Source organism: Eublepharis macularius, chromosome 6 (assembly GCF_028583425.1).
Source record: "Eublepharis macularius isolate TG4126 chromosome 6, MPM_Emac_v1.0, whole genome shotgun sequence".
NCBI classification, from domain to species: domain Eukaryota; kingdom Metazoa; phylum Chordata; class Lepidosauria; order Squamata; family Eublepharidae; genus Eublepharis; species Eublepharis macularius.
In genome coordinates this window covers 60,186,647-60,205,197 of record NC_072795.1, presented here as the reverse complement: position 1 = coordinate 60,205,197, position 18,551 = coordinate 60,186,647, and the positions used below count along the sequence as shown (strand labels likewise).

Below are 18,551 nucleotides of genomic sequence, written 5' to 3'. Positions count from 1 at the left end.
AAAGATCAAGGACAACCCTTCCATTCCTTCTTTTTAAACAGGGCATTAACAGTGTGTTCAGCAACAAAACTAAGAATTTAGTAATTCATTATACATGATTGCTTATCATTTATGATTGAAGTGGTTTCACATCACTTCAACCTTTTTCAGGGGTCAGGTCATTCAGCCAACTGGCCAAGATCTAGTGGTGACCACTCATCATGTACATACTTGCATAAACTCTCCATAAAAATCTTTAAATAATTTGTGTGTTTCATAGTTATATTTTGGAAATCTACTTTTTGTAAACTCTAGCCAGTTCTCATTTATGGAGACTATTAAACATTTCTGTGCAGCCAGCTCCATATCCCCAGACCCACCACTTCCTCAACCAGAAAGTATAAAACCTACTAGCTGACCTTGGATGTATGTATACAGTCATTGGTACAGACTCATATGGTCATATGGCCTGCAGAAACATCCAGCTGAGTTCAGTGATCCTTATTTGCACAAATTCCTAATGACAACAACAAATTTCATATCTTGGCAAGGAAGCTTCTTAAAGATGTTTCTATAGGGCATGCAAGAACTTTACGTGCCCTACTTTATACTATCTTTCATAACACACACATAGTGTGATGCAGCAATGGATTGTGCTAGCAACCCCAACTTTTCCCACAGATTTCCTATACATGGAAGTAAAACTCCACATGGTTTTAAGAGAAGTGTACTGGAAATGTCAGAATTTATGGCTCGGCTAGTTTTCACACCTTGCTTTCAGTTTTGAACTTTTAAAATGTCACTTGGAACAAATTATTCAGTACATCAATCCTTTACTCTCCAGTCCAAACTATATTTTTTGTTTTAATTTGTATTAACAAGCCTTACTGTGCTCCTACAGATATGACTGAGTCAAAACATAAACAAGATTCTTTTTCATTTGGTTTCAAGATCAGCCCTGGTTTATGCTCCATTTTCTAAGAAGCAGCTAACAAATTAGAAGATTCTGGTAGATTACAAATTAGAAGATTCTGGTAGCATACTCTAAGCAAAATGTATGCTTAGAGAGAGAGGATTGGGCGGACAGAATAACTATTTTCTGTTGGTGTCAGTGGGACTGTCATCGGAGTACTTACCTCCAAGTAAGTAAAAAGACTGAAAGATTATGAGGCCATGAATTGGTTTGTCCACAGCTCTTAAATCCAACCACTCTTCTCTTCCGTATTTCAATGCCCGTGTGTATTTTAATAAGGCATTTAAACATGTCTGCACCCATTAATAAGTAACATCAGACACTTATATTTCAGAATCTAAGAGACAAACACTAATTTAGAAACACCATTACCTAGCTTAAATTCTATGAAACAATGCACTGATCTGAGCAGTTAGAAAAACCTCCTTTATTTACAAATAAGAGCACCCAGAGGGGGAGGAAACCACAAACCCTTAGAGACACACGCACACTCACAGACACACTAATTTGTTCCGTAAAATTCACTGCATGTTGGTAAGGACACCATTTCTGCAAGTTTTCCATCACTGTTCAATCCGGACTACCACCACTGTGACATTATCCGCTGATCCTCGCTGCACTGCTTTGTTGGCCAGCCTATTACAGGCTGCTTCAGACCTAGCATCAAGTGCTGATTTGGCCTCTCTTGTTGGGATAGTATTGTCCTATTGAAAAGTGAGAAATACACAAGGCACAGAACAGGGTTGTTTTCTCCATTTACCCTTGGAATGGTTAAGAGTCAAGTACAATGGTAATTCAGGCTCGCAGTAAGTTACTTGCACGGTCCCAGGAAGGCAATTTTATTTGTCACCAGAAAGCATACCCCCCTCCAACCGTCTCACACATACTAGTATAATATTTTAACGAGTAGCAAAATAAAGGCTTCTACTGCTAGAGTTTATGGTGGTGGAGATGAAATAACAACAGAACAATTAAATCAGCCCTAGGGCCAGCGCATGCAGAGAATGCTTCTTTTTCCAAATCCCAGTCCTAACTTACTGTACTGGTTTACACATGACTGGGTAGGTCCAACACCAGTGTTAAAGCCTTACCTCCAGCGAAGACATGATGAAATTCACAGCTTCCTCTGGTGAAAAGACTTTGAAGAGACCGTCACAAGCCAACAAGATAAACCTAGAAAAGCGATTGATCACCAAATTTACCCAGAACCTTAAAAAGACAAGGCCATAGCTTTTCTTTTGAGGCCCCTTACAGGTATGCCACTTGCGTTCTTCTCGCTCCTGGGCCAGATTCAGTTTTACCTGTCATTGTGTGTAAGTTGGCAGCGTTTAATATCTGGCACAGAGATGACCCCAAAGCGCTTGTACTGTCCATCCCCAATGGAGCGAGACACCTCCAGGACTCCCAGAACACGACCTTCCCTAAGAGGGTGGGGAAAGTATGTCATCAGTATGTCATCAAATTAAACCTCAAGTTGTCTTCTCTAAATTGAGAAGCAGCTCAGGACCAAGCAGGAGTGTATCCTAAGGAACTTTCCTCCTACACTGCTTCATACTACAATCTGGTTTAGAATCCTAACTGGTGGTGAAGAAACAAACCAATTTGTTAAAGATGCCCAAGTTCAGACACTACAGTAAAGTCTGAAGCTTTTCTAAACAAGGAATTTGAATTAGGGGGAGCAGGGAGTGCCCAAGCCTGAGAATAAACTAAGTTTGTACTTGTCACTAGTTCATGATACCTGACCTGAACCTCAAATCTGAACACACACAGAGCACATCACCAATACATCTTCAAAGCCAGAAGACACACCTATCCAATGATGTTTCATATGTATGTTAGGCTATGTTTAAAATTATGGCTTCCACCAGCAAAACACAAAATACCCCTAAACAGAGAGCAGCATTGTGCAAATGCCAGGTATGTGACACACTATGGATGAATATATGCACAAGGGTATGGAATCTGTATTATCACTGCTATTCAAAAACCCCTCCCAACAGATTAATTGCTCATTCCCAAGCCTTCCCTCTGTTTATTACCTGACGTTTCCCCCAGCCTTCTGGATTCTCATCCGCTCATCGTACTGGGTTGGATTATGTTCTTTACTGAGACTTAAGGCTGTATATTTCTGACTCTCTTCATTATAACGGCACAGAATCGCCTGCGCTGACAGGAGAACCCTTGTGAGCAAGTACGGCAAGCTCAACTGAGTCTCTTGCTTTGAAGAATGCAGGATGCAACTCTCCTTGAAACCAAGCCCATAGCAAGTTCTCAGCAGATTACTGCGTTGCATGCTTCCAGTCTCATATAGAGATGGTCAGGGCCACCAGGGATTTCCTTGCAATTAGCTTGTATTTAGAAGGAACTTAAATTTAACTGGATCTACAGCGCCATCTAGAGTTCATTAAGAAAATCCAGACAGGAGCACTAGCTGCTCCAAGATGCATTTTCTCCCATCTTGGGGAAGCACAGTGGGCATTTGGTGGACAGACTGCAAGGAAATGCCTGTAGCATGCCTGTGCCACAGTAACTTTTGATGGAAAGGATTACCCTCATTCCATGAAAAAGAAACATACCCAAGTTGGACCCAATGACTCAGCAGAGCTTACCCGGCTGTCTCCAAGGTTGGCAATATAGAGAGTATTATCAATCACCAGAACACAGGTTGCTGTGGAGCCATCCTTCCAGGCAGGTTTCCTTCAAGCATCAGAAGTTTGAGGGCACAAAAGGTGATATAAACCCTTCTTAGAGGCAAAATTCAAAGCACAATACATTAAGAAATAACCCCCATGTTCAGAAACTGCTCTGCTTGAACTGATATAGCCCATGTGAGAGTTTGCATGCCTGAATACCAGTCCTGGCCTCCATGCGCTTTATAACTCCTGCCCCATAGTGGGTAGAAGGCTATGGCAGAACACATCCCAAATTTTCAAGTGCAGATACATGGGGAGCATTCAGACCTACACCACTCCCCACCTTTGTAAAAAGATCCAGTCTCATGAGGGTGTTGCCACATGCCTTTTCTGAACACAGTGGGTTCTGTATCTTTGGTGGACGCAAACTTGTATGCTTGGTACATTTATACTTACTGGCTGGAAGCCTGTCTGAGAAACTCCTCATCTGTGTGTTTGAAGGTATCCAGAAGGCACCTTCTTATCGTCTTCTCCACACTGGGTATCTCTCCTGTTACATAATCCCAAAGAAATAAATCACCCATCTCTCCCACTTGCTTGACAACAAGAATGATATATTATGCAATGAGCACATTTACATTAGTAAGCTCATTAATTCCACAATCACAATGAGTTTTACAATTCAAGCCCAGCATCAGGCTCAGTCTTGCTTACTACTAGAGACAGCACTGAAAGCTACAGCTTGCTGTCTCAGTATGTAAATTTTCCCAGCATTTAATACTTGGATCTCTTTCCCGCTGAAATGTTATCTTGGTTCAGAATGTAAAGCAAAATTTTTGCCTGCAGAGGAGATAGCTGCTGATGAAGCTACTACCACTTTCTTCAAGTGCAGTTCAGAATTTTGCTGCTACTCCATGTTTGCAGTCAAGCAAAATGTTGCAACGCACAATATATGTGGAACATTAGGGAGCAACATCTGGCTGCCTAACCAAGACATGCAATGCAATTCCTAAGCTATACTGTAAGAATGTATGTGAGTCCCACAAGGGTGAGGTAGCACGTGTTCACCAGCATTATGCACTACAAGAAAATTCTGGAAAAAGCCAAGTTCTCCCACTATTACCCACTAATAATTCTTGAAGGAATTATGAACATAGGAAGCAAGATAAAGACTTTCATTACACTCATTTCCCATATTCATGAAGATACACATCACTTATACTCATGGGCCAATTTGAAGAAGTTACTGTGGTAGCTAATGGGTACCCCTTATGCACAAGTTCAGTGACTTCTGACTAATCTGATTTAGGTGGGAAGTGAGTTTGCAGCAACAGACATCAAGGAACGATGCTGGCTCTCTCAGCCTCTTACCTTTGGGAAATTTTCTGATCAGGTTTTGGTGCAGGTTTTGTGCTGCATACTTTGATGCTCTAACTCCTCCATGGCCATCAAAGACAGCAAAGTATGAGATGCGGGTACTGGAAGGGAAGATACACAAAGACAGTCTGGAAATCACTCCAAAACTGAAAACAAACCAAATTTACTCAGACTGTCCTTTTCGGTGAAGTAGAATCAGTAGCATTTCATTTTAACTGGGAACAAATTAAGCTTTCCACTGATCTTGTGGACACAGCTGCATCTCAATGCCTGTGAACAAGGGATGCAGCAGGAGACTCCCAATCACAACAAGGATACACAAATAACTCACATTTTTCAGTGCCAGAAGCACCCCCCAGAAATCCAGCAGTAGAAAGACTTCAGCATCTGTACCAAAATCATTAAACACCTTACTCCATTTCATCAGGCCTTCAAAAGGGCCAATACTCTTCCCAGCAAAGATTATGAAACCATACAAAAACATATCCAGAGGGGAGCATCCTTTATACCTAGCTCACACTTCCATTGCTCCAGTGGCCTCAAAGCCACTTCACACATTACCAAATTGAAAATACTTTTATGATGGAATTTTCAAGAAAACTAAGAATGTAATGCAAAACAATCCTGCTCACAAGCTTTAAGTTCTTCCACATAGAAATTTGTTAATGTGAGAAGCAGCATCAACATCAGAAATCCCGGCCAATAAAGCAAAAGTTGCCATGAAAAGAGTCAGCTAGTCTTGGTAGTCTACAAATCCCCAAGTTCCTTGCCTCTTGCTAGTTTATGCTCATGCCACTTTGGATCTGCACCTATGTCTTTATTAATAAGGAACCCAAATAAAGCTGCTTATTTCTGATGCATTATTCAGATAACTTGGATCCAATTTTCTGCTGTAGTTCTTGAAGCAGCAGAAGCTGGTAGAAACTGAGAGAAAATAACTACAGAACTGCAAGGCAGAATTAGTGACCAATAATCAGACCACAAATGAATAAGCAACTTATAAATCCTTGGCTGCATGTGACAGCAGAGGACATCTTAGCAAAACTACAGTGCGAAGAAAACCACGCCCCAGCATTAAGAGTATGGCAAAGTTTCTGACTCACATCTGAGAAGGCAGGGGGTTGCACTCCTCTGTGATATCATTCAGAATGACGTGAGCATCCTGCATCTCTTCTCGCTCACCTTTCCTCTCTGCCACATAACCCTTCAGCCCAAGAATACCTGCAGAGCCTAAACAGAAAGAGCAAAGGTATATGCACAATTCAATCCTTAAGGCCCCTTTTATACAAAACCCATTAATGATCATTTTATATAGGAAACAGTATTCTAAAAATTCTTGAATAGAAATACTCTAACTAGTTCACATAGAACACGTGTGTAGTGATTTATCCTCTGACAATTACACTAGTTTCTTTGATATGAATAAACCACATGTATACCTTTCAAGACAAATAGAGGATTATAATGATGGCAACAAAACAGAAGACTTGGACAAAAACAGCTAGCTCTGAGACAAGCACACTTCCAAGAAATATTCACTAAGAAATAAAAAGACAAAGACAGAACACAACATAATAAAAAAAAAACTATTTGACTGAGAGAAAACCTGTTGGTCACACTCCCAAATCCTGAGACAGTACTAAGTTGGATTACACACAGCTGCACTACAATCAAGGAGAGACCATTATACAGTAGGCACATTACAATTCAAATGAGAAATTCAGTGTGACTTTTTGGCTGTTATGCTCCAAATTAGTTCAGATCAACGAAGAAATTCAAACACTGTATGGCTAAAGCACGCGAGTAGATACACCGGAGTCATGTGGCACAGTGATAGGAAAGGCTACATGGCATGATGCCATGTACCTGATGCCAAAAACACACTGCACAAAGAGGCACAATACTCAGTTTGGGTCACGAAGGCCTGCATTCAAATCTCTATTCCACTGTGATGATTCTAGTTCACTATGGCCAAATGCCCTTCCCTTCAGAGTTTGCAGTTGTAGGTATTATTTTGTTATTCTAAGCTGCGTGGAGGACCACATTAATAAATAAAAAACAATAGCGTAGGAATACTGCCAACCTAACACGGTGATTCTGAAAAAAAAAATGTGACAAGAGGCAACTGAGCGATTGATGAGTAAAAAGGACTTGAAGCCCTGTATCTTAAGAAGGGAAGGAAGGCCGTCTATTACAGATAAACTATTTAGAAAAACTGCCCACCAGGGTCTTTCCCAAATCTGGCCACAAAAGTAGGATGTCCTGAGGAAACCATCTCCGCTTTGCCCTAGATTTAAATCAGTACTAAAATGGAAGTATTTGGCTTCAGATTGTCTGAAAACCTTTACAAACTTTCTTTTCCACAAGTTCTTCACTCCCATTCTTCTCTCTCTCAGTGGACCTCCTCTTCACTCCCTTCCCGTGGCTCACTGGAGCAGAAACATCCTCTGTGGAGTGAGAAGCTGGAGAACAAAATAGTTGTTATTATTACAGGTCCTACTGTCCTCACATTTACAATGAATACTCCCTTTTCAAGACCACTGCCTGTTTCTCTTTTAGCCATATTGCTCATGATGCTGCAATTAGGTGGAGACCTTTCCTCCACCCCCCACCCCAACCAGTCTTCCATTTAATATCAAAGCCAAATGAAGCTTTTATGCTTTTTTAAAGTTAAGGTTTCATTCTTTCAGCCACTAAAATCTAAATGCAAATGACTTTTTAAAAGAAAGGCTATCTGTTAATAGAAGAAAAGAACCTTCAGGAGGAATGGAGACACAGTGCAGGATCTCTCCACTCTGTATTATCCCTTCAAAAGGCTATGTTTCTTTAAGAAAGGTAAGACTACTCAGAGTTCTGTTACAATATTTGCATGCAACCTACAGTAAAGTCCATACTTAGTGTAAGTCCCACAGAAACCAAGAGGACTTACATTCACATAAAAATGCACGTAGCAATGATTCTCTAGAATAACTTCAACAGTGCAAACTGTGCAATTGCACAATAACAAATATGGAAGGAAAATGACATGCGCTAATTTCCAAAAGCATGTTTGTTTAATGTTACATTACATATACTATGGCATCACATCTAACATTAGTGAATAAGCTGTCAGTAAGAGAACACCGCCCAAACAATACCGCAATTCCCAGGAACTCCCGACTTTCAGCACAACCCAGAGAAAGTCAAACAAAGTCCAACTGATTTCCAACTGTTTATGGGCACGGTTAACTAGGATTGAACCAAAAGGCAATTTGCACTGAGACTTATGTCAACCACTGGGGCTTTTTTATCCAGAGGGTGACAGAAGAAGCTGTGTACAGGACCAAAAACATTTGCCCATTCTGAGCAATAACAGGAAGAGTTGCCCTTTTGTCTCTAAACTGACTCTGTGAAACTCCTGTGCAACCAAATGAGATGGGCAACATAATGACATAGAGGCATCTATGTCACCTGCACGATGCCTAGTTAGCCATTTATTTAATTTAATTATTTAACTGAATTTATATTCTACTCTCCCCGGAAGCTATGATGACATAAAGCAGCTGCACTGTTTTAAAATAATCGAAATGGTGCCAACCGGATGGTGAACCATCATTAAAAAATATGCAGAAGAGACAGTGGGAGGATGGGAAAACACATTTCACCTTCTTTCCAATGTCAGTGTTGAAAGAATTTTTATGTGAACATCTGATAAACCCCTGGTTTATGCAAGCGGGATCTGAGATGTAATGCGAGCGGGATCTGAGCACATGTAAATCTCTTCCGACATGGCACTAATGCGGCAAACCATGCCAGTGCAATCTGTGGCAAAAAAACAAACATGAAGACTGCTGCAATCACTCACCTAAGTTGCCACTACTGGCAGGTGGGAGATCATCAAAAAGTAAAGAGCCTCCTGCTCCTGAAACAGAAGAGAACAGCTGTCCAGAACTTAGGTCACACATCACTAACTCCATTCTCAGGGCTTGTGATGGGTTAAAAAAAAGATTTCAAAATGTTAAATGAGTTAAAGCAACATTAGCATTTCATAAAGATACATTAAAGTATGTTTGCAAATGACATTTTGCAAGCAAAACTCACACAAATAAAAAACAAAAATAACAGATCTCCTTAATTGTATACTATCTTAACCTCAGCCCTGAAAATCATAGAAATCTGTACTATTGTCTCTACACACTCTGCTGTCCAATCAAAAGCAACAGACAGTGGCTGAGAGCAACCTTTAAGCAGGAGGCAGTCTAAAGCCTCCTCCTAGTCTGTGGAAAAGCAACTTTTGTATGATCATTGATTTCCCCCCCAAGAAACGGTTAGAAAACCTGGATGTTCTGCTTCTGAGTGCAGCTGAAGAATGGCAGCAAAGATGAAGTTAGGCCTGTAGTCACATATTTTAATATAGGGAACCCTCATGCAGCAAAAAGTGTCAGAAATAGATAAGTATTTTTAATACACACAAAAGAAAGAAAATCATACCCAAGTCAGTACTGCTAGCAGATGGAAGATCATCAAAAAGCACAGGCTCTCTCTCTCCTTTCTCTAAAACAGACCAGATCATAGTTAGAGGATACACCGACCATATGGGACAGGTCAGTTAAGTCTTTAGGAAAAATACTTCATCATCCCAGAATAAATTGTGCATCCCTCTCAATGCTGACGGAAATCACTGTTATACTCAGCATTTCACATATAATGTATATATTTTAACAAAATTAATATTCCACCTTTCTGCCCTCATATTGGCCAGAAATGTAGCTAACAAACTAAAATGTATGTACTAAAATCACATTATCAGACCATTAAAATTAACCAAAACACATCTTAAGACTAAGCCTTAAGATCATAGCCTAAGAAATCATACCCGTACCTAGCCTAACAAATAGTTCTGCAGAACTCAAAAGCTTGCCCGGGGCGTTTGTGCCATTTGGGTTGGCCCTAACAAAAGCTGCTGCTGGGTTGTAGTTCCTGGCGCCCAAGCAGCGGCGCCCTGAGTTTGCACCCCTGTGCTCCGATCCCGTCCGCCCGCGGGCATCAACCGAGATAGGGTCGCCTGCGCATGCGTGTTGCCAGAGCGGGATAATCCTCGCCCTCCAAGCACGGCAGCGCCTGGAACCGGCGTGATCGTGCGAATGCCCCCCGAGCGCAGGCGCGTACTCCCTCACGGCCAGCACTTCAGGAGGGCGCCTGGGCACAGACTCAGATCTTCCAAGCCCTCGAGGCCGGCGGCCGAAGCCCCACGGCTCTGCCTGCACCCCATGGTGGGAGTCCGAGTGGCCGCTTACCTGCTGCTGCTTTCTGAGACGCCGGCTCCGGAAGGTCCCCGAAAAGATCCATTCGGCGTCAAGCTGGGCAGCGGCGGCGGCGGCGGCCGGCCCAAGCCGCTTCCTCCTCCTCCTCCTCCTTCCGCAGAGGGCGACCTAGCTGCCAATCACCCTGCGAGGCGGAACCAAGTCTCTTCGTTCGTTCTTCACTCGTCATTCATGAAGAGGCTCTGGGTGGTTCTGAAGCCTGACAATCACTTTCTGGGGCGTGGCTTAGGACAGCCTTCCCTTAGTGTCATCGAAACATCAAACAGACGTGGGTCAACCATCGAGAAGGGCGGGCTAGAACGTTCTCTGACGTAAGGGGACTTGTCCTCCACAGGGCAGGCTCCGCTTTTTACGGGTGGGGGCTCAGATGGACCGTGGGGCTGCAGGAAGGTTTGAGGCTGATTGAGTTCGGAACTCCAGAAAGGAAGGGCTCTGTTGGTCGGAGATGCATTGAAAATAAGGAACAGTCTTGTGGCACCTGGCAAACTTAACTACGTTTTTATTTTATGCCCCGCTTCATCACATGCATGGAGCCTATGATTATTTTTGCTGCAAACTTTATAACCAAAGTTGCAAGCGGGAAAGTTGTAGTCCCTGTCCCCGGGACTGGAACGCGTGTAGCAGTTGAATTAGCCCCCATCGAAGCTGTAACTTAGAGGGGCTACTGTTACGTTTGAAAGTCCCCTAAGACGCTGGAGATACCATAGGGTGAGAAAAATCCCATTTTCTGGCAGCGGAGCTTCTGAGCTTTTAAGAGCAAATTAATTTCTCCCTGTGCATGTTGTTGGAAAGCAACTCCGAGTTCAGTGGGATTTGCTTCCTCAAAATTAACCTATTGAACCAGTAGTGGCTAGTGGAAAATACTGATTTTACCTGAAAAGATCTGGGTTCAAGTCTCTGCTCAGCCATAAAGGTTTGCTGGGTTTCCCGTGGGCCATACCTACCACACAACCAACTATAATTGATTTGAACAATATCTTTACAGTCAGCCACTAACTGTTAGTGTAAATAACTGTGTATTGGCATTCCGGCTCCTTGCATGGCTGTTGGTTTTTCCACACAAACTTGTCCTGCTTCAAGTTTGGCTTAGAACTTTGGTAGAAGCCCCCCCTCCCCCAGTCCAAATACACATGAAAAGACTGTGCTGCTGGCTGGGCTGTCTAAATGGTGGCTTCCCCAAGCATCCGTCTTCAGTCACAGCAAGGAAGGTTGATGATAAATAAAGTAAACCATAAAACTCATGAGACCTCTGAGAATCATTGCTCTATAGCACATTCACCCAGGACTGCTTTTTCTGACTCTTGTTTTTGGAAGGAGTATCACAGTGGTATCTGTGTGTCACTAGAATTGCACATTTGCCCTGTTCCAGGAACAGTGTGGTGCTTCCGCTGTTACCCAAATACTCTACACCTGACTGCCCCCTGACTATTGAGGCATCCCTCTTCCTAGCATGTCAAGTACAGACACGTGTAACTGCAAATTATGGGATCTTGGCTATGTATACTGATGTCTTGGATCTAGGCAGTGCCTCTTATTGGAGTGGTGAGATTCCCAGAAACAAGCACTCAGAAATCTAAATAAAATCAAAATCCTTACTGAGAAACCAATAGAACTGGGGAATAGTGACAGGCACACAAGAATCCAAACACTCCTGGAAGCACACACACAAACAGTGAAAATGCTAAACTTAACACCTAAACTATAAACAAAAGTGGGGGAAATGAGCGCATACGACATGCCCTGTAGAATGTGGAAATCCTGTAGAATCTTAATGTGAAGAGCAGAAGAGTGGACTGTAGAGAAAGAGACCTACTTGTGTCTCCAAGGAACCTGTGCCAAATCAGATAGGAGCAGTAGCTGGACAATAAGAAAAAACTGCTGCCAAGTTCTGGAGGCTATGAGTCTCTCTTTACATGAGATGCCTGGGTGCGTGTTCATCAAATGCCAGGAGACACACTGTTAGCTGGGAAGTGTAGTTTTAAAAAACAGCCGGCGGATATCACTCCAGAGGGGATGGATTCTCTCACGGTCCTCCACTACCTCTGGCAAGCTGGACTGTCTCCCCTTCCTGAGCCTTTACCCTGCCACCCTCGCTGCTTAAAACTTTAAATTAATGAGCCTTGGCAAGGCAAAGTCTCCATAAGGGGAGACAGTCCAGCACGCCAGAGGTAGTGGAGGACCGTGAGAAAATCTGTCCCCTCTGGAGCAATCTCTGTTGGCTCTGTCATTTAAAACTATGCTTCTCAGCTAGCATTGTCTCCTAACACGTGAAGACTTCTGAAGTATCAGAAGTCTTGTGTAGAGACACTCTATATTGTAAAAATGCTGGTAATGCTACGATCAAGATGCTCCTTGCTCAGGATTGGGTTGGAGTCAAAAATTTTGAATTCTTTTGGGTGAGTTAAAGTTAACTGTCAAGTGGGAGAACGTTCAGGATAGTTCTGGCAACTAATACAGATGTTCATGATCTGGAATGTGCTGGTGATAGGGTGAGGCCCAGAGTGACAGATGGCTGTCTTCAGGAGGAGGATGGGTTTATGATAAGGCTGAGCACCTGCTAGATCTGGCCCTGCATTAAGTCTATCAGAAAACCTAATTCTGGAGACTTGCCCAAATTTCAAGCAGGGAGGAAGCTGATATGAGAGCCTCTAGATAGACCCAAGTTAAGCTAGGCAGCTTCCCTCTATTGTCTGCTTGGAAGTGCTCAGGGGCTGTTAAGAGAGCTACTGGAACCTCGCCATTTTACTCCTCCTGTGCACAGTTGCTGGTGATTTTAGGGGATTCATAAAGTCTTGTACGTGTAGTTGGAGAATTTGGGGGCTTTTCTGGCTGGGTCCCCTTGGTTGGGTATCACTGCGTTCTGTGCATTAATAATTCGATTTATATACCGCCCCTCAGGATGACTTAACACCCACTCAGAGTGGTTTACAAGGTATGTTATTAATATCCCCACAACAAAACACCCTGTGAGGTGGGTGGGGCTGAGAGAGCTAGAAGCTGGATTACTGAATCCAGAAGTTCCTCCTTCCCAACAGGTGATCCACATACAGCCAATATCTGATGGTTAATGGTATGGGGCCTTGACATAGTTTAGCATCAGCATGTTTTTATCTGGCCTTAAGAACTGCTTGGAATAAGTTTAGGATGGGGAGATGTTCTGTTTTCTAGAAAATAGTCCAGGAACCAGAAGTTTATTTTAACGCTCAGCCCAACCCCTCCATAGGTCATGTTAGCGCCTTTTCTCAGGAACAGCGTCATAGTTACAGAGTACATGTGCTACAGCTATAGCTGGGGGGTTATGTATAATAAGAATTACTAAAATGTAAAATCCCTTGCATACAGCATTTAAAAACAATTAGAGGGCAACATTTTTCACACATTTGGTAGGGTCAACAGGGGCAGAATAAAACAGTTTCATGTACAGTTCCAGTTCGTCATCCTAGATATGAGAGGAAAATTCTGATATATACAACCCTTTAGAGAAAGCTGCCTCATGGGCTGGAAAAAGTGTCAAACTAGGATCTGCGTGATCCGAGTTTGAATTGTCACTCTGCCACGGAAACTCAGTGCATGACCTTGGGTCAGTCACTTTCTTTTAGTCTACATACCTCACAGGGTTATTATTGTGAGGCTAAAACAGAAGAGGGTAGAATGATGCTGTAATGCACTTTGGGTCCATTTGGGAAGAAAAGAGGGGTATAAAGATTTTAATGAAATATAAATAAAAAAATACAAATTTGTATTATTTCTAGATTACAGAACTTTTGAAAAAAAAATTGTTTTCATTAGCAAGACACATTTGTTTAAGAAAGAGAACAAGGAAGAAGTCCAGTATTTGCATAAATGCCACATTTATTTCTTTAACTGAACAATGCCTTAAGTGTACACAAACAGTATTAAGACCCTATTTCCAACACTCATTATTTTAAGACATCAAGAAAACTAGACTTGTTACTTCAGTATCGTTATTTATACAGTGGTAAAGGGTGTGCCCACAGCAATCACATATATACAAAGCAAGAGAAATGGTCTCCCAGCACTTAGAGATGATGTCACAGGAAGAATTCATGTGGACAAACTAGACAATGGAAGCACAGGCAAAATAAGATTAATTTAAAAAAATTAAACTAACCACAACCTCCTTTATTATACAATAGGATCTTGATAATGAGTCACAGCTCATGAATGACAAAGATCCTTCATACAGATCATTAGATACACGACAGAGAGATAGTAAGAGCATATCAGACATTTCAATGTCTCGAGTTGTGCAGTAGGGTAAGCAAGCACCCCAGTCCCCAGCTAACTGCTGTCTCCACTCTTGTTCATCTACGTGTACGGCAACGCTTTCAACGATTTACAAGAATACACATTATGCAAACAAAAACCTGCCGTCCTTTTGACAGAGGGCCATTTAGAGTTGACCATTTAGAGAGAGAACCATTTAGAGATTCACTCTTTTGTGTGAATTCCTTGTCTACAGCCATTCATTTAATGGAACAGAGAGAGTTGGATGTAAACAAATGAGTTTTGCCCCTTATGCAGTTATGGAAGACCAGGCTGTCACCAATGCATTTATTGGATCATGTTTCTCTTTTGGATCATGTTTCTTTTTTATGATACTGTTTTATCTCACTAGTCCAGTGGGATCAACATGATGGTTCTATGAAACAGCATAGAGTTGAAAGTTCATTCTTTTGAATAGGTTTATTTGCAAGACTTCCCCAAATATGTGTAATTCAGAAACTCTATGAATCTTTTTTCTCCTGACAAAGACCTCAGCTCTTACTGAAACTAATGATTTAGTATTAAAAATCTTTCCATCTTAAATGTAGTAGAGAGGATCAATTAAACAAGTCCAGGGTGCTACTGAACTCTTTTTGATTTTGCTACTACAGACTAACACGGCTAACTCCTCTGGATCTATAATCAAAGGAGTATCTTCTCAGGTATTGATAGGTCTAGTGTACCAATATATTGGCGATTTAATATTTGGCAATGAATGAAACAGTAATCTCAGCAGTAGAGAGGAAGAGTAAAATGAAATGCAGGATTATAAAAATAACATTGTAATAACTTCTGTAACTATTTTTCACAAGGTTCTAAGGATCTCCACAGTAGCAGGAGTTGTATTTGTTAGATAGATGATAAATAAGGTATTGTCAGTTATGAATTCAAAGATGATAAATTTAAGTCACTTCAAGACCACATTCAGAAATTCCCATTGATTTTTATTTAGGGACTTTGGGTCAAGTCTTTAATCCTAAACTCCGTTATGTTGTCTGTGGGTTTGCTGGCCCCAGCAACATAGATCATTACAACTGATCTCAGTCTAACAAAGCATCCCATCAGAAACATGGTCTTCAGGCTGGCTGACCTAAGCCATGCTCCTTACAACACAGCCCTTCCAAACCCCACCTTCCTTATTTGTAATGCAGGAATTAGACACATTTTTGTTTTCTATTCTAAATCAAATAAAAGCAGCCAAGGAAAGATACTGACATAACTTCTTCATTCATTGCCAATGTCATGATGTAACAGCTAAGAGACTTTAAATGGATATAAAGAAATAAAGCATTTTAAAAGTCCTGATTTTGACTGAAAATTACGGATTTTATATATGTCGGTATTTCTGGACCCCCAGTTGAAAATAGAGGCAGCCTACAGGGACAGATCTTCAAAAGGCATAAATACCTCAGTACCTGGATAGCCCATGTGAGACTGATCTCATCAGATCTTAGAAGCTAAGCAAGGTCAGCCTTGGTTACTAATTGGATGGGAGTTCACCAAGCTGATCAGGTCCAAGGATTTGCTTCAGCCCCTAACTCCTTTTGAGGAAATGATTTGGAATGGGGAAGATGGTAAACAGGGTAGGATTTCAACCCTTTACAAATTATTATTAAGGGTGATACATAAAGACCCTCTGCTATACCAAAAAAACCCGGGTTATCTTGGAATCTGATTGGGAAAAAACTGGTTATCTCGGAATCTGATTGGAAACATATATGGAATTCCCCTTCCAACAAATCTAGTTGTAGGAATATTATACTCCAATTTTACAAGCTGCTGTCCAATTGGTTTTTAACACCACATAAATTGAATCAGATGAACAGGTTATTGAGCTCTCTGTGTTGGAGATCTTGCAAGCAGGAAGGCATGACCCTACATATGTGGTGGGAATGCCATTTTGTTCAGGAATTTTGGAGAGTGGTTCACAAAGAGATATTCAACATGATGGGTCTTTTGCTGCCATACTCCAGAATTTTTCCTATTGGATTTTTGGCCCAACTCTGTGTTAGATAGGAATACCAGATGTCTTGTCTCGATATCAGTTGCCTCTGCTTGTCTGGTCATTGCTGGGAATTGGAAATCCCTCAAAGGCCCATTGCTAAAAAAATGGTATCAGAAAATCTGGGAGCAATATTTGATGGGTAGGATTATGCATAATCCGTTTTTTGGGAACTTGCATATGGCAGTCCCTTTATTTGAATATGATGAAATATGGAAACCAATTTTAGATGTTTTAAATGCCAAAGAAGTAATTCCCCCAATGCAACAAAGTTTAAATGCTTGTTTATTGTAATTCTTGGGTTTTTAACAATTTGCCAAGAGTGGTTTTGATAATGTCTTTTATGGCTTAGTTTTAATCCCTTTCTTGTTTGTATTGTACGGTTTTATCATTTCTTGTATTAAATTTGGATTAAAAAATTTTTTAAAAAACTAATTGGATGGGAGACCGCTAACGAAGACCAGGGTTGCCGAGGCAGGCAATGGCAAACCACCTCTGATAGTCTCTTGCCATGTTAAACCCCACTAGGGGTTGCCATAAATCAATTCTGACTTGAGAGCACCACACACACACCTAATACCTAATTCTATCAAACTCTGAAAGCTTTCCAGTTTCCAAATTAGAGATGGGCACGAACTGGAAAAAAACGAACCGTGCAGTTTATGGTTCGTTGCATTTCATGAACTACGAACTTTCACGAACCTACCCCGGTTCATGAACTAGTTCATTTGGTTCATGAAAACGTCACATCCAGTTCAGCAAACCGTCACTTCCAGGCCAGCAGAAGCCCACTTCCAGGTCAGCAGAAGGTCTGCAGGAAGTCCATCCCCTGTTGCCTAGGAAACTAATTGATCGGTACCAGGCTGTCTGCAGTGACAAAACAAAAAATGAAACAAACAAACCAGCCTAAAGTTCGTGGCAGTTCATCAGAAATGGGCTTTGACGAACCACTGGTTCGCAAACCATGAACCGGCCTAGTTCATCACGAACTTTGATTCGTATTTTGGTTCGTGCGCATCTCTAGTACCAATGAGCTTCTTCTGGTTACATCTAAAATCTAATTTTTTAATAGACAGAAATTCAGATGCTTTCCTTAAATTGTCTGCAGATTTACATTTAGAACTTTAAAGTATTATAGCAATAACTCAGGACATTTAAAGAATCTGGGTTTCAGCTGTCATATGCTAGATGACCATGAATTATGTTCATAAAAGTACTGTAGTCAGCCACTCTGATCTAGTGCTCAGTGAGGTCAATGGAACTGTTTCCAGTTATTTCAGCCAGTGCTACATCTAAGTAGAATGCAAGAAACAAAACTAAATGTTCATTAGATGACACCTGAATCTGTGGCCCTGGTTAGAAATTTAAAGTGACTTATGGTCTCCACCAAGGTCTTTTCTCCTCATTTTGTAGACAGGGAGGGTAGATCAAGGGGATACAAGAGAAATAAAAATATAACTTGACCAACTCTTGTACGTTCATCTTGAGGGGCTGTAGAAGCTGTACAACACACAAAAGAAAACCATCTCAGACTGTGAGCATTTAATGAAGTTTGAATTTTACTCTAACATTTTTATTTTATATTTTTTTAAAAAAATTATTTGCAGACTGTATCAGGCCAAAGAATAATGCTCATCTATTTAAAAAAAATACTGATCCCAAATAAGGTTTTCCTTCCTGCTGGAAATAAAGTTTTACCATTTTAAACCTTTTGTGTTGTGTTTCATTCATTCATTCATTCATTCAAGTCCCACTGATAGCATGCACACCCATTAAGCAATTTTCAAAATGAAGACAAAGCACACGTACATACCCAGCAACAGGCATTGTGGCTGAAACTGAAATATACCACAAATATTCCCCTTCCCACTCCTGCCAATAGGCACAGCTCATCAATTTATTTCTTGTCTTAGTAAGGGACTTGATATTGTTCCTATTGTCTCAAAAGAGACTCTTTGCCAAAAAATAAAATGTGGATAGTATGCATTTTGATTGAT

At 41.3% G+C, this 18,551-nt stretch overlaps 1 protein-coding gene across 5 annotated transcripts; it reads right to left on the bottom strand.

The window, feature by feature from the left end:
* Nucleotides 1-1,373: 1,373 nt before the first annotated feature.
* Nucleotides 1,374-10,332, bottom strand: ILKAP (ILK associated serine/threonine phosphatase). 5 transcript variants are annotated; one of them, XM_054983998.1, is made up of 12 exons: nt 10,239-10,332; nt 9,433-9,495; nt 8,807-8,863; nt 7,305-7,424; nt 6,066-6,192; nt 4,957-5,063; nt 4,042-4,135; nt 3,562-3,649; nt 2,992-3,113; nt 2,254-2,373; nt 2,044-2,125; nt 1,374-1,656 (listed from the first exon to the last, which is right to left on the bottom strand). In XM_054983998.1, the coding sequence occupies exons 1-12, from the start codon at nt 10,288-10,290 to the stop codon at nt 1,516-1,518; spliced, it is 1,173 nt and encodes a 390-aa protein (XP_054839973.1). In that variant the 5' UTR covers nt 10,291-10,332; the 3' UTR covers nt 1,374-1,515. The 5 variants fall into 5 exon arrangements, with proteins under 5 accessions (XP_054839973.1, XP_054839974.1, XP_054839977.1 ...); XM_054983999.1 differs by having other exon boundaries at nt 7,311-7,424; XM_054984002.1 differs by lacking the exon at nt 2,044-2,125.
* Between the last annotated feature and the right edge of the window lie 8,219 nt (nt 10,333-18,551).